Source organism: Psammomys obesus, unplaced genomic scaffold (assembly GCF_907164565.1).
Source record: "Psammomys obesus unplaced genomic scaffold, mPsaObe1.curated_primary_1811, whole genome shotgun sequence".
Taxonomy (NCBI): domain Eukaryota; kingdom Metazoa; phylum Chordata; class Mammalia; order Rodentia; family Muridae; genus Psammomys; species Psammomys obesus.
In genome coordinates, this window is record NW_026592481.1 from 1,378,820 (window position 1) to 1,395,789 (window position 16,970).

General features: G+C 40.3%; 1 protein-coding gene across 2 annotated transcripts in view; it reads right to left on the reverse strand.

The window, feature by feature from the left end:
* Nucleotides 1-12,704: 12,704 nt before the first annotated feature.
* Nucleotides 12,705-16,970, reverse strand: part of Tlr7 (toll like receptor 7) — a 30,097-nt gene continuing 25,831 nt past the window's right edge. For both annotated transcript variants that reach the window (XM_055613338.1, XM_055613339.1), the window contains one exon: nucleotides 12,705-16,556. In XM_055613338.1, coding sequence (XP_055469313.1) covers nucleotides 13,407-16,556 — 3,150 coding nt within the window. In that variant the 3' untranslated portion in view covers nucleotides 12,705-13,406. The remainder of the gene's footprint in view (nucleotides 16,557-16,970) is intronic.

Genomic DNA, 16,970 nt, shown 5'->3' on the forward strand with positions numbered 1-16,970 from the left:
CTTTCTTTCTTTCTTTCTTTCTTTCTTTCTTTCTTTCTTTCTTTCTTCTTTCTTTCCTTTTTTGAGCTACTGTAATTTATTTATTTATTTATTCATTTATTTCATTGTTAGTTACATTTTATTAATCCTGTATCCCAGCTCTAACCCCGCTCCCTCATTCCCTCCCAATACCACCCTCCCCCCCCATCTCCTCCCTGCCTCTTTCCAGGTCCACTGATTGGGGAGGACCTCCTCCCCTTTCATCTGGGCCTGTTTTATCAGGTATCTTCAGGACTGGCTGCAAATTCCTCCTCTGTGGCCTAGCAAACGGTGGGATCTAGAAAAAAATCATTCTGAGTGAGGTATCCCAGAAGGAGAAAGACACACATGGTATATACTTGCTTATTTAGACTTATAAGATATAAACATAATGAAATCTATACACCTACAGAAGATAAACAAGAAAGAAGACCTAGGGTAAGATGATCAATCCTCACTTAGAAAGACAAATGGGATGGGCATTGGACATAGGAAAAAACAAGTAACAGGACAGGAGCCTACCGCAGAGGGCCTCTGAAAGACTCTACCTAACAGTGTATCAAAGCAGATACTGAGACTCATAACCAAACCTTCAGCAGAGTACAGGGAATCATATGAAAGAAGGGAAGTTAGTATGATATGGAAAGGATAAGAGCTCCACAAGGACCAAATATATCTGGGCACAGGGGTCTTTTCTGAGACTGAGACTGACACTCCACCAAGGACCATGTATGGATACAACCTAGAACCTCTGCTCGGATGTAGCGCATAGTAGCTCAGTAACCAATTGATTTTTCCTAGTAAGGCAAACAGGGACTATTTCTGACATGAACTCAATGGCAGGCTATTTGACCTCCCCACCCCCCAAGGGAGGAGCAATCTTTCTCTCTCCTTCACTCCTTTCTCCTTTCTTTCTTTCTTTCTTTCTTTCTTTCTTTCTTTCTTTCTTTCTTTCTTTCTTTCTTTCTTTCTTTCTTTCTTTTTTCTTTCTTTCTTCCTTCCTTCCTTCCTTCCTTCCTTCTTTCTTTCTTTCTTTCTTTCTTTCTTTCTTTCTTTCTTTCTTCAATCTTTCATTTGAGACAGGGTTTCTATGTGTAGACTTGGTTGTCCTGGACTCACTTTGTAGAGCAGGCTTGCCTTGAACTCAAAGAGATCTGTCTGCCTCTACCTCCCTAAATGTTGGTATTATAGACATGTGCCACCACATCCAGCTTCCAACTAATCTTTCTTATAAACAGTGTTCCCTGCTGAACATAAATAGAAGAGACAAGGGGAAAACTACAACTTTGGTTCCATTGCAATTGTTAAGGTAGGGCCATGAATTACAGTAACCTGCTTCGCTCATTCACTGTGGTTAGGTGAAAAAGAAAAAAAAATGCTTGTTGTTTTTAAACATTTTGAAAATACGGTGCTAAGTAAACTTCCAAGGGAAGGAAACAATGAATAATCCTACTCAGATGTGGTGGATATCACAGCATTGACCAGCATGGCACAATTACCCTAAGGATGCAATAGATTCATAGCCTGGTAGTAAACTTGTTCTCTAATTGGACCTATGATCCAATCAACATAAAGGAAACCATGTCTGGTACTAAAAACCTAGCCAACTATCCAGAACTAGTGAGGTCATGTATCTTAGAAGAGTGTCTACTACTAAACCAGCATAGTTACTAACTACAATCCAAATATTTATCCTTATCTTATATCCACAGACAAGTATAGTTCTTACTCCTCATTAAGGAAATTTCCCTTACAGAAATTTCCATTATAGAAAACCACAACTGGGAGGGGCCAAGATGGCGGCGCCGGGAGAACACCGTGTCTGAGAAGCGGGACAACACACTCCGTGCAGCGACCAGGAGACTGAACTCTGGCCCCTAAAACAACAGCGATCAATCCTGTTTCCCAGGTGAGGGGAGGCTCCCACGGCGTGGGAATCGGTCGGGTCCACTCTCGGCTGCTCAGCCAGAACCCTGAAGAGATCCCGGGTAACACGGGCTTTGGGTCTCCGGGCTGGTGTCGCAAACATGCGTGTCCCGGTCACTTTCCCAGGCTGATCGGTGGGCACAAGGGTGCCTGAGACTGAGAGTCCCAGTCGAAAGAAAACCCCACGGGGAAGGAAAGTTGCGAGTCTGATCACGGGTCACCCAGTCTTTCCCTGGAAGGTCTCACTGACCGCGGGTACCCGCTGCCATCACAACTGAGCTCCCGCCGTGCACGGAGAGCAGCTGCGGCGCCTAACTCAAAATCCCTACTCCCTCTTGGGAGGAGGCAAAAGGCGGCCAGCAGAATCTGCCACAGACCACATTGTCTGTACCCGAACCCGAGATCGGGGCTGAGAAAACCCAATCCTTTCCAGCACTCCCCCAAACGCCGCCATAACCCTACCGTGGTGGAGTGGAAGGATAAAGAGGCGCACAGCGGCTTCACAGTGCTGGGACCCCAGTGCTGCCAGCCGCTCCTAGCAAACAAACTACAGCTCGGGATCTGGGACTGTGGTCATTCTACACGTCCTGAGATTATCCTGGGTCCAGCGCAATAAGGTCTAGCAGCAAGTTCTATCACTGGCGCCCCCACCCCAGGCCCCTGGCAGAGAAACGCCGGCTCAGGATTCGACTGAGAAGCCCCAACCCCTTCTGGCAATCCCCTGAGAGCACCTCCATAAGCTTGCCCTAGCAGAGGGGAAGGTCAGAGGGGACGGACAGAGAGGCAGCCTGCCAAGGACACAGCACCCTCTCTCCAGCTCACCCAGCGGCCCCTAGCACAGAAACCCAAGCTCTGGATCTGAGGACACTCAACCCTACCTGGTACTCTCTCGGGATCAGCAAACATAGGTTCTTCAGCCAGGCTGCTTCTGGCAGAGAGATCTGGGCCCGGGATCTGGGATTGAGTACACGCAACCTAACTCTTTCCCGCGCCACCCAGGGACCGGCCAACATAACCCCTCCTGGCAGAGGGAAAGGACAGAGAGGCAGCACACAGGAAAGGTGGACACCGAGTCCTTCAGCCACAGTGTCACAGAGCTAATTGTTAGCCTACCCGTGCACTCCCGCAGCAGGAACAAATCAGAGAGTAGTGAGCAAGGGGAACCCCTGTGCATTCCAACTGATCCTGCAAGAGAGTGAGTGAGCCTTCTAGGGAGAGTTTGCCCCAGACCAAGGGCTTCTCCACAGAAGCAACCAGATGAGATCCCTTCCACCCACACCCCTAGGGTGGGCATCATAGGGATTCTTGGGATAGCAACCACAACATTGAAGCTTCTGCCTTGCAGGTCCACCAGTGTAATCCAGGCAAACAATCCCTGGATCTCAGTCAGAACTGCGTAATAGTGGCTTGCAGGCCACTGCAATAGTCAGAGAATCCGCACATGCACACTGCGCCTGCTAAAAGTGCACGCAAATAGCCCAGCGTCACATTCCTTACTTAGGCAAAACTGAAACCACAGTGCATACTCCCAAACCAGTGAACCTCTCTCATCTTCTTGAAAAAGCAGTCCAGAAAACAGAAAGAGAGGATCATAGCCTGAACTACAATCTCGAGGAACAAACAGTGAGGATTATAAATAACCAGATGGCTAGAGGCAGACATAAGAACACTCCCAACAAAAATCAGGATATAATGAACTCACCAGCAATCCCACAAAACAATGGACACTTCAATTCACTAGATATACAAGAAAACGACCTCAAAACTATGTTTCTCCAGCTATTAGAGGCCCATAAAGATGAAATGAACAAAGCCCTCAGAGAAATAGCCAAAGAAATCGGGACTAACCAAGAGGAAACAAATCGTGCTCTCAGAGAAATGACCACGAAAATTGAGGCAAACAGAGAAGAAATGCACAAAGCTCTCAAAGAAATGTCCACACAAATGAAGGCAAATAAAGAAGAAATAAACAAAGCTCTCATAGAAATACAGGCAAATATACCCAAAGAAGTAGAGGCACAATTAGTGATACATAGAAAGGAAACGGACAGAAAAATAGAAGCTATCATTGAAAAGCAGGAGTCCACATTCAAACAAATGAAGGAAATGGTGCAAGACATGAAAACAGAATTAGAATCAATAAAGAAAACACAAATAGAGAAAAACCAGGAGCTGGAGAACATAGAGAAAAGATCAGGAACTACAAAGGTAAGCATCACCAACAGAATACAAGAGATGGAAGAAAGAATCTCAGGAGCCGAAGATACACTTGCGGAAATTGACACGTCCCTCAAAAAAAAAAAAAAATCAGAAAAGTTCCAAACACAAAACATCCATTAAGACAGAAATTAAGGACACCATGAAAAGACAAAATCTAAGAGTAATAGGAGTAGAAGAAAAAGAAGATATCAGACTCAAAGGTCCGGAAAATATTTTCAAGAAAATTATAGAAGAAAACTTTCCCAACTTAAAGAAGGAGATGGTCATAAACATACAAGAGGCCTACAGAACACCAAGTAGACTAGACCAGAAAAGAAATTCTTCACATAACATCATAGTCAAAACACTGAACCTACAGAACAAAGAAAAAATTCTAAAAGCAGCAAGGGAAAAAGGCCAAGTAACATAAGAAGGTAGACCTATCAGAATCACACCAGATTTCTCAACAGAAACTATGAAAGCCAGAAGGGCCTGGACAGAAATCATACAGTCCTTAAGGGACCACAGATTCCAACCCAGACTACTATTCCCAGCAAAACTTTCAATCAACATAGACAGAGAATTCAAAATATTCCAAGACAAAACCAAATTTAAACAATATTTACATAGTAACCCAGCTCTACAGAAGTTACTAGAAGGGAAACTCCAAACCAAAGAAAAGAACTACATCTAAAGAAACAGAGGAAATAGATAACTACATAACAAAAAAAAAAAAAAATAGAAGCAATGAAACTCAGTGACTCCACCAACCCCACATCCAAAGTGAGTAACAATTGTTGGTCACTAGTTTCTATCACCATCAACGGACTCAACTCCCCAATAAAAAGACACAGACTAAAAGAATGGTTGCGGAAACAGGATCCATCATTCTCTTGCATCCAAGAAACACACCTATGCAACAAAGATAAACACTACCTCAGAGTAAAGGGCTGGAAAAATGTCTTTCAAGCAAATGGTTCCAGAAAACAAGCGGGAGTAGCCATCGTAATATCTAATAAAATAGACTTTCAACCCAAGTTAATCAAAAAACATAAGGAGGGCCACTATATTCTCATCAAAGGAAAAATCCACCAAGAGGACATCACAATTTTGAATATCTATGCCCCAAATACAAGAGCACCTACATTCGTAAATGAAACAATATTAAAGCTTAAATCACACATTGATCCTAAAACCCTAATAGTGGGAGACTTCAACACTCCACTCTCACCAAGGGACAGATCAACTAGACAGAAAACAAATAGGGAAATAAAAACACTTACAGAGACCCTAAATCAAATGGACCTAATAGACGTCTACAGATCTTTTCATCCAAACTCAAAAGAGTATACCTTCTTTTCAGCACCACATGGAACCTTCTCCAAAATAGACCTATATATAGTTGGTCATAAAGCAAGCCTCAACAGATACAAAAAGATTGAAATAATCCCTTGTATTCTATCTGACCACCGTGGACTTAAGCTGGACCTCAACAACAACAGAAATAACAAACAGCCTATATGCACATGGAAACTGAACAACTTGTTACTCAATGACAGCTGGGTTAAGGAAGAAATAAAGAAAGAAATTAAAGACTTCCTAGAATTCAATGAAAATGAAGGCACAACATACCCAAATTTATGGGACACATTGAAAGCAGTGCTCAGAGGAAAATTTATAGCACTAAGTGCCTGCAAGAAGAAATTTGTAACATCACATACAAACAACTTAATGGCCCAACTGAAAACCCTAGAAAAAAAAGAAGCAGATACACCCAAGAGGAGCAGAAAGCTGGAAATAATCAAACTCAGGGCTGAAATCAATCAATTAGAAACAAATAAATCTATTCAAAGAATCAATGAAACAAAAAGCTGGTTCTTTGAGAAAATCAACAAGATAGACAAAACCTTAGCCAAACTAACTAAAAAGCAGAGAGAAACTATCCAAATCAGCAAAATCAGAAATGAAAAGGGTGACATAACTACAGACACTGAGGAAATTCAAACAATCATTAGGTCATACTACAAAAGCCTATATGCCACAAAATTTGACAACCTAAATGAAATGGACAATTTTCTTGATAGATTCCATCTTCTAACATTAAGTCAAGATCAGGTAGAAAAACTGAACAGTCCTATATCCCCCAAGGAAATTGAAGCAGTCATTCACAGTCTCCCCTCCAAGAAAAGCCCTGGGCCAGATGGTTTCAGCGCGGAAATCTACCAGACCTTCAAAGAAGTGCTCACACCAATTCTCCTCAAACTATTCCACAAAATAGAAACAGAAGGTACATTACCAAACTCATTCTATGAAGCAACAGTCACCCTGATACCTAAACCACACAAAGACCCAACAAAAAAAGAGAACTTCAGACCTATCTGTCTTATGAACATTGATGCAAAAATACTCAATAAAATACTTGCAAACCGAATCCAAGAACACATCAAAGATATTATCCACCATGACCAAGTAGGCTTCATCCCAGGCATGCAAGGGTGGTTCAACATACTGAAATCCATCAATGTAACCCACCACACAAACAAACTGAAGGAGAAAAACCACATGATCATCTCCTTAGATGCTGAAAAAGCATTTGACAAAGTCCAACACCCATTCATGGTTAAAGTCTTGGAGAGATCAGGGATACAAGGCACATATCTAAACATAGTAAAGGCAATATACAGCAAGCCTATAGCCAACATCAAACTCAATGGAGAGAAACTTAAATCAATCCCACTGAAATCAGGGACAAGACAAGGCTGCCCACTCTCTCCATACCTCTTCAACATAGTACTTGAAGTCCTAGCCAGAGCAATAAGACAACTAAAGGAGATCAAGGGGATACAAATTGGAAAGGAAGACATCAAAGTGTCACTATTCGCAGATGATATGATAGTATATATGAGCGACCCCAAGAATTCAACCAGAGAACTCCTCCAGTTGATAAATACCTTCAGCAAAGTGGCAGGATACAAAATCAACTCAAAAAAATCAGAAGCCCCCCTGTATACCAAAGACAAAATGTCCGAGAAAGAAATTAGGGAAACAATACCCTTCACAATAGCCACTAACCACATAAAGTACCTTGGGGTGACACTAACCAAGCAAGTGAAAGACCTATTTGAGAAAAACTTCAAGTCTCTGAAGAAAGAAATTGAAGAAGATCTCAGAAGATGGAAAGATCTCCCGTGCTCATGGTTTGGTAGGATTAACATTGTGAAAATGGCCATCCTGCCAAAAGCAATCTACAGATTCAATGCAATTCCCATCAAAATACCAACTCAATTCTTTACAGACCTTGAAAAAAAGATTCTCAGCTTCATATGGAGAAACAAAACACCCAGAATCTCCAAAACAATCCTGTACAACAACAGATCATCTGGAGGTATCTCTATCCCCGATCTCAAGTTGTACTACAGAGCAATAGTAATAGAAACTGCATGGTATTGGCATAAAAACAGAAAGGAGGATCAATGGAACCGCATAGAAGACCCAGAAATAAACCCACACACCTATGAATACTCGATTTTTGACAAAGCAGCCAAAACCATTCAATGGAAAAAAGACAGCATCTTCAACAAATGGTGCTGGTCCAACTAGATGTCCACATGCAGAAAAATGAAAATAGATCTATATTTATCACCCTGCACAAAACTAAAGTCCAAGTGGATCAAAGACCTCAACATAAAACCAGATACTCTAAATCTGTTAGAAGAAAAAGTGGGGAACAGCCTAGAACTCATTGGCACAGGAGACAACTTCCTGAACAGAACACCAACAGCACAGGCTCTAAGAGCAACAATCAATAAATGGGACCTCATAAAACTGAAAAGCTTCTGTAAAGCAAAGGACACTGTCATCAAAACAAAATGACTGCCTACAGATTGGGAAAGAATCTTCACTAACCCTTTATCTGACAGAGGACTAATATCGAGTATATAAAATGATCTAAAGAAGCTGAAAAGCAGCAAACCAAGTAATCCAATTAAAAAATGGGGAACAGAGCTAAACAGAGAATTCTCGACAGAGGAATATTGAATGGCAGAGAAACACTTAAAGAAATGCTCATCCTCATTAGCCATCAGGGAAATGCAAATCAAAACGACCCTGAGATATCACCTTACACCCATCAGAATGGCCAAGATGAATAACTCAAGGGACAACACATGCTGGAGAGGTTGTGGAGAAAGGGGAACCCTCCTCCACTGCTGGTGGGAATGTAAACTTGTACAACCACTCTGGAAATCTATCTGGCGCTTTCTAAGGCAATTAGGAATAGTGCTTCCTCAAGACCCAGCTATACCACTGCTAGGTATATACCCAAAGTTTGCTCAAGTACACAAAAGGGATATTTGCTCAGCCATGTTTATAGCAGCATTATTTGTAATAGCCAGAACCTGGAAACATCCCAGATGTCCATCAACGGAGGAATGGGTATAGAAATTGTGGTATTTTTATACAATGGAATACTACTCAGCAATCAAAAAGGAGGAAATCATGAAATTTGTTGGCAAATGCTGGGATCTAGTAAAGATTATCCTGGGTGAAATATCCCAGAATGAGAAAGACAAACACGGTATATAGTCACTTATATAGACCTATAAGATGTGATAAACATAATGAAATCTGTACACCTAAAAAAGATAATCAAGAGAGCGGACATGGGGTAAGATGATCAATCCTCATTTAGAAAGACAGATGGGATGTGCATTGAATGTATGACAGGAGTCTACTGAGTGCATTTGAAAAACTCTAACTAGCAGTGTTTTCAAAGCAAAGACTCATGACCAAACCTTTGGCATAGTACAGGGAATCATAAGAAAGAAAGGGAGTTAGTCTGATGGGGAAAGGATAGGAGCTCCACAAGGACCAAATATATCTGGGCACAGGGTCTTTTCTGAGACTGACATTCAACCAAGGACCATGTATGGATATAACCTAGAACCTCTGCTCAGATGTAGCCTGTGGTAGCTCAGTAATCAATTGATTTCCCATAGGGAGAGGAACAAGGACTATTTCTAACAGGAACTGAATGACTGGCTCTTTGGCCTCCCCACCCCCCAAGGGAGGAGCAGTCCTGTTAGGCCACAGAGGAGAGCTTTGCAGCCAGTCCTGAAGATACCTGATAAAACAGGATCAGATGAATGGGGAGGAGGTCCCCCCTATCAGTGGACTTGGCAAGGGGCACGGTGGAGAGGAGGGAGGGAGGGAGGGACTGGGAGGGAATGAGGGATCGGGACATGGCTGGGATACAGAGTTAATAAAATGTAACTGATAAGAAAAAAATAAAATTCAAAAAAAAAAAAAGGAAATCCTTTTGTGAAGCAAAGAACACTGTAAAGAAAACAAAATGACAGCCTACAGACTGGGAAAAGATTTTCACCATCACAACATCTGACAGAGGTTTAATATCTAGAAAATATAAAGAACTCAAGAAATTAAACACCAAAAAAGAAAATAATCCAATTTAAATATAGACTGCAGAGCTAAACAGAATTCTCTACAGAGGAATATTGAATGGCAGAGACACACTTAAAGAAATGCTCAACCTCCTTAGTCAGTAGGGAAATGCAAACAAAAACAACCCTGAGGTTCCATCTTACACCAATCAGAACTGCTAAGTTCAAATAATAAAATGTAACTGATAAGAAAAAAATAAAATTAAAAAAAAAAGAAAACCACAACTGGTCAAAATGCAGAGAACAAGTGATTGTGGGGTGCCCAGACCTAATTGATACATCTATAACACTCCTCTATACCTAAGGCTCAGGGAGCATCTTGGAAGAAAAGGCAGAAATACTGTAAAAAGCTAGATGACCAGATAATATGCTCTGATATTTTGTTTCCTAGAAATGACTCAGAAGATTCAACCATGATACCTCAACATTGTGGCTGCCTGAAGAAGACCTGAATAGAGCACAACACCAATAGACAGGTTAACTTGACATTGGAAAATCTCACAGGGCTCCACCCTTAGACAATGATCTGCAGGCAACTAAGGGATCGATCCTGAGAATGACAAAAATAGTTCTTTCCATGGAATGAGCCCCACACAATAAGTGGTCAACTCTGAAATATAAATTCATATATTCCCAGGTAACACTAAGTGGACTGAACAGGTTTTCTGTGTGTGTGTGTGTGTGTTGTGTGTATAAAACATTAATAGAGAAAAAGAGGCTAGAGGGAGCACAGAGGGATACAAAAGAGGGACCAGAGCAGTGTTTCTCAATCTTTTTAATGCTGTGACCTTGTAATACAGTTTCTTATGTTGTGCTGACTCCTAACCATAAAAGTAGTTCATTGATACTTTATAACTGTAATTTTGCTACTGTTAAGAACTGTGATATAATTATCTGATATGTAGGATATCTGCTATGCAACCCCTAAAGGGGTAGTGGTTCACAGGTTGAGAACAGCCCGGACTAGAAGGAGGAAAAGGAAAGGAAAACTAATAGAATTATATTTTAATTTTTGAAATGAATTTGTTTTGTTTTATTTTATATGTATGGGTGCTTTCTCTGGATGTATGTCTGTGCTCCACATTGGTGCTGTACCAGTGTGGCCAAAAGAGAGCATCAGGTCCCTTGGAACTGCATGTAGTTAAGGATGGCTGTGCATCACCTCGTGGGTGCTAGGCAGTGAACCAAGGTTTTCTGTGAGAAAAGCCAGTGTTTTCAATAACTTCTAGCTATCTCTCAAGTTTTAAAAGGTCTGTTTTAAGATCAGAGAACAGGATTTACTCCAAAGAAGGGTGTGTCTTCATTATCCTCCATCATGGCTTCTTTGGAACTGATTCAAGTTGCCCACATTCTCAGATCACTGCGCCCCTTGAAATACTCCATACTCATTGACTATCTTTAGGAGACCTAAAATGGATTAGATAGATAGAGTTGCAAGAATATAAAATGCTGCTCTCCGAGAATAGTCTTCTACATCACATTCATTTTTTTCCCTCCTCTATAAACTGAACATGTTCACTTTGCCTTTTTCTAAGCCATTTTAATGTACTCTGCCCAATTCCCCATGGCTGTTATCATAAAAAATATTCAGATTTCACCAAGGTATAATACCTTTCCCAGGTCAAAAGACATACCCTCATCAGGGCCATGGTTGCAAGGAACTAGAAGCCAAATCCTGACAGTGGAGTGAGATTTATGAAGAATCCCCAAGTTCTTCCTGGGACAGAGTGATCAGATCAGCAGAGAAACTCTTCATTCAAAGCTTTCTATGGAAGCAGGGAGTAAATTTCTCCCAGTAGTCTGAGGTCATAGCTTTAATCTGTGCACTCTAGAGACAACTCAGCTCTGATTGATGTCCATGGAGAGCCCTCAGATCATTAAAGGACTGACTTATTTGTTGTGACAATAATGGCATTCAACCATAAACATCTATCAGTGTGTTCTGAGTTGTTCTCTTACACCAAACCATTAACTATATTTAACTTCGTGTGGAAATACACTGGTTTCTGAGCTGCGGTATTCTCAGTTTCCTTTCCTCTTAATGCATTTCAGAAGTGACTTAAGCTGTCTCAAAGTGATTTGTGCTTTATACATCACCACGATAGTTTAAACTATATAAACTTACCTGTGTTAGCAGAAGAAAATACATGATGGCCAAGACCTGATTTTTGTGACATGGTGCTTTCACTGAAGAAGAAAGTCATCTATTCAACACAATGAGGCTCAGAGAAATTGTGTAATAGCTGACTCTGGTCACTTTAATAACTTCTCTGTTGTTCCAGAGGTTAGTTTGGAAATTTGCAAACCTTCTTAGTTGTGCCATTTGGAAACAATTTATATACTATTTCTTCCCAGCTACACTTGAAGTACAACTTTTGGTATTTTAACATATGAAGAAAATATAACTCTTCATGTTTTGAAGTGTTTATACATTATTTTCCAAATGCCAACTTGGTGATACTTCAAACTTTGAACTCATGTGAATTTATACTCAGCTTATATTAATAATATCTCCTCTCTATTATCTTTGAATATTAAAGCTGAAATTAAAATTGATGCTTTCAGGTTGGAGGGATGACCCCGTCAGTAAAGCACTTGCTTTGCAAAAGTTTGATTCCCCAGACCCTATGTAAAAATACCAGAATTGGTGGCAGACACTAAACTCTGAGTTGACAGAAATAGGAGTATCACCAGGACTACCTAGTCAACCAGTCTGGCTTAATCATTGAATTCCAGATCAACAGGAGACTTTATCTTAAAGGAAGTCTATATCATTCTTTAGGAACATACTTGAGAATGTCTTCTACACATACACGCACAAGCGCACACACACAAACACACACACTAAACCTGATGATTTCCCAATGTTAAGCTCTTTCAACCCATGTCTTTCCCCCTCCATTTCAAATTGAAATAAAGTTATATAACTGACACCCATCTAATTTTGTATTCATGATAACTCTAACTATATCTTCTTTCAACCTCCTCCCTTTTGGTTCACATGAAAACCATCTAATATTGTTGTACATGGTTACAGATACCAAAAATATTGGCACTAGTTTACAAACTAATACTAATTAACAAAGTTATTTTAAAGATCATTTTATTTTGGAAACAATATTTTGCAATGCATATAACATATTTCAGCAGGTAAGCTATCATCAAATGCACAGAACATCATTTTGCTTGAGGAGATATTATTTTCATTTATGAGTTGACCATGTCCATGGATACCAAGCATGTTTTTCTATTTTCCCAGAGAACCCATCAATGGATCCTAGGGAAATGAGTAAGAGGCACTGAAGCAGCTATCAACTGTCCAGTACTAGTAACTGCTTTTGGTGTGTACCACAGGGTAGATACTACATGATAGTGCCACAATTTGCTGAAAAGTTCTCTGGGTTTTTATTTCATTGAAGTCTTCTACAATTTAGTATCAGAGAGCCAGAACTTGAATAATTTTTACCCTTTTAACTGAAAATATCAGTACTTTTTAAAGGCAGATGTGTGGTTCTTTTCAGTTGTATGCAGGTAAATCAGAGCCTTATGTTTCCTCCTAACCACCTTCTTCAAATAATGTTTTATAGATGAGCCAGGAGAGATATTTAAATGTGGATGGATACACGAAGAAAGAAGCTCTAGTATATCAGTCTCTTTTTCCTAGTTTCTTTGCCATACATTAATGATTTCCTACTAATCTGAGCAATGACAAGGTTAGGACATTTCCAGACATTCTTTTACTAAGACATTTATGAAAAACTCAGGCACCCAGGCATGTCCTAGGTCATGACATTCTGCAGAGGGCTAGACTGTTTCCTTGAACACCCGACTATAAGCCACGTGATTGTCTGTGGTCAGGGCGTTTTTCAGACATTGCCAGAAGTATGGGTGAGCCTGTGGGTTTGCAGGCCACTCAAGGACAGAACTCCTGCAGAGCCTCTTCCGGAGCTGAAGAAACTTCGACTTCTGCAAAGGCTTCTCCAAGAATATCAAGATAATCACATCCACTTTTTCGTCCATGAGCCTCTGATGGGACAAATAAAAAGCCACCTTAAAACTCTCAGTCTTTGCATAGTTTTGTGTCATCACAAACACTGTCTTTTTGCTGAGCTGTATGCTCTTGGAAAGGTTTTCTAGGATTGGCTGACCTGGTAGCCAGTCTCTTTCCTCTAGACACAAATTAAAATGTTTCTCTCTTGGATCTTCCAATTTAGCGACCAGCTCCTGCAAAACCCATTCAGTCACAGCTGAGTCTTTAGTGTCATACACAATAAATGCATCATAGCAAGACTCCATGGATTGCAGATGTTGATACCCCTTAATCTTGGCTTTCCAGAAATAGTAAATATACCACATATCCCAGAAAAAGAGGTGACTTGTTGTCATAACTACCATCAGAAAGAGGATTGAAGATATGGAAACCGAGAACAGAATCAGGTTTGTGAGATCTAACTCACATGTATATAGATCAAGGGATACAAGGCTCTGGCCTTTGTGTGCTCCTGGCCCCACACAAGTCACGTCAGTGGCCAGGTAAGGAATAGTAACATTTGTGTGATTAACCCACCAGACAAACCACACGGCATCACAGTTGCACACAAAACGATTGTGATGTAAAAGTAACATCTGCAGATTGTTGAGGACATTTTCTGGGAAGCTAGTCTTCTGAATAATCTGGATCTTATTTGAACTGAGGTCTAGATAGTTCAACTGGAAAGCATCTTCAAGAAAATATTTCGTCAAATGCCTGATTTGATTATTCTTAAGAATCAGTTTCATGAGAGTTTTGGAACAGTTGGCCAATCTTGCAGGGAGAATCTTCAGCTGGTTGTAGCTAAGGTCCAAAATTTCCAAATGCTTCAGTAACTGGAGCTTGCCCCAAGAAAAAGATCTGAGCCCATTTTCAGCCAAGGAAAGAGTCGTTAGATTTGGTGGCATACCCTCAAAAACCCCATCAGGCAAGGATTTCAGGGAATTTCTGGAGATATCTAATTCTTTTAACTTGAACAGATTCTTGAAAAAGTCCAAATATCTGTTATCACCTTCTCTCCATAGAATATCTAAATGGTTGCCTCTGAATTCAAGAATTCTAAGAGAGCCACTTTCCATGGTCCTGCTGGCCGAGGTAGAGATGTCATTGTCATTCATCATGAGTTTCTTTAGATGCTTCAATTTCTTGGTAAAGTTTAGCATGTGAGTGATTCCTTCTGCTTGAAAATAGTGGCTGTTACTACTTAAATCCAGAACTTCCAGTTTCTGGAGCTCTTCAAAGGCTGTTGAGTAGAGTAAATCAAGGCGGTTGTTGGAGAAGTCTAAGTATTGCAGCTCTCTTAAAGGCTGGAGTTCACTGCCATTAAGAGTTTGGCCAATGGTGTTTCCAGACAAGTTGAGACATTTGAGGAATGAAAGATGCTGAAAATCAGAGGGCTTGATAAAAAATATATTATTTCTACTTAGGTCTAAGGTCTGCCCGTATTTGTGGCAGTCTGTATTCGAAGGCAAAGAAGTAGGCAGGTCTTTATTTTTGAACCTGCAGCTCCGTGCATATTCATCATATTGGAAATAATGTAAGGTCTCAAGGATTTGGGGTCCATGCTGGTCAACAGAAGTTCTGGCATTAGGACAGAAGCCAAGTTCTCTTGACTCCTCAGAAGGGGATATCTTATTTACTGAAAGGTCTATGATTTTAAGGTTTTCAAACTGTTTGAATATGTTGAGGTCAGCAATTTTTATGAAGTTAGTGCCAAGGTCAAGAACTTCAAGATTTGGAAGCTCATGCAATACAGAAAGGCTGGTGTTTTTCAGCTCTTTAAAGACATATCCCTTGATATGCAGAAATTTTAAGTTTTTTAATGAAGAGAGTGAAGGTGGTAAAGTTATAGATGCATGGTAGACCTGCAGCTCATAATTAAAAGACAGATCTAACTGGACAAGGTTGGGGAGATGTTCCAAAAAGTTGGCCTGCTCAATTTCTCTGGCCAAGTAGTTTTGGGACAGGTCTAGTTCCTGAAGGTTCTGCATGTTTTTGAACCATTCTTTGAGCACATGTTTAAGAGAGTTACTGTGTAGACGTAAAACTTTTAATCCTATCAATGAATCAAAAGCATTGGGATGGATCTGTAAGGGGGAATTGTTTTCACATGGTGTACACACATATGGGACATTGTAACAGCGAGGGCAATTTCCACTTAGGTCAAGAATTTGCAGTTGAGTAAGGTTTTTAAAATCGTCTTCTTGGATGCTCTTAATGATATTGTTATAAAGATAGAGTTCCATTAAATTAGATGGCAAAGTGGTGGGGACTTCTGTGATATTGTTATCTTTCAATGAGAGAACCTTTAAATTTTTCATAATTGAGAAAGAATCTTTTTCAATGTTATAGGAAACATTGCAAGGATTTCGATAATAACAATTTTGACCCAGATAGAGTGCTTCAATGTTGACCAATTTTGTTAGATTCTCCTTCGTGATGAGGAAGATATTATTGGCCTCGAGGCTCAGAAGTTGTAAGCTTTGTGGGAGATCCTGAGGTATCTCTAGAAGTTGATTTCCATCCAGGTAAAGGGACTTTAGGTCAGAGAGTTCACTAAAGCTTTGAGGTTTAATCTGCAGCCTCTTGGTACACACATTGGCTTTGGACCCCAGTAGAATAGGTACACAGTTGCATCTTAAATCAATCTCTTCCAGACGGTTCAGCCTACGGAAGGAGTCTGGAGAAATACTTGGTATGTGGTTGATGGTAAGGGTAAGGTTGGTGGTGTTAGTGGGAATACCCTCAGGGATTTCTGTCAAATGCTTGTCTGTGCAGTCCACAATCACATGGGTCTCTGAGGGATCTTGAGTGACATTACAAGGCAGAGTTTTGGGAAACCATGGAACTCCAAAGACTCTAGAAACTAAGATCATATTTAGAAAAATAAAAATTTGTCTCTTCAGTGAGCACATTGCCGATACCTGAAAATAAAAGACAACAAATTATTTTTATAAAATATAACAAGGAACAATTCAAAAATTTCATTTACTTTCTCTCTTCTGGCACATTATTAAAAGTAAACAATGTAGGTCTTTTTTGTAATGGTATAAATGGCACCTCTGGCCCTGTGACTGTACTTGTCAATCACTGGTTTTCGATAAATTGTTTTATGTTTTGCTTGTTGCATCCTAGCATTCTAACAAAATCACGTAAAGAACCTTTATACATTTTTTTAATTTATCATGTGTGAGTATTCATATGTATGTGTCTGTGGGTTTGCACATACCATGATATGATTGTGGAGGTCAGATGACAATTTGTGAAAGTCTGTTCTCTCTTTCCACTTCCAGATCAAACTCAGTTCATCAGGTTTGTTGGCAATTACCCTTACTGAC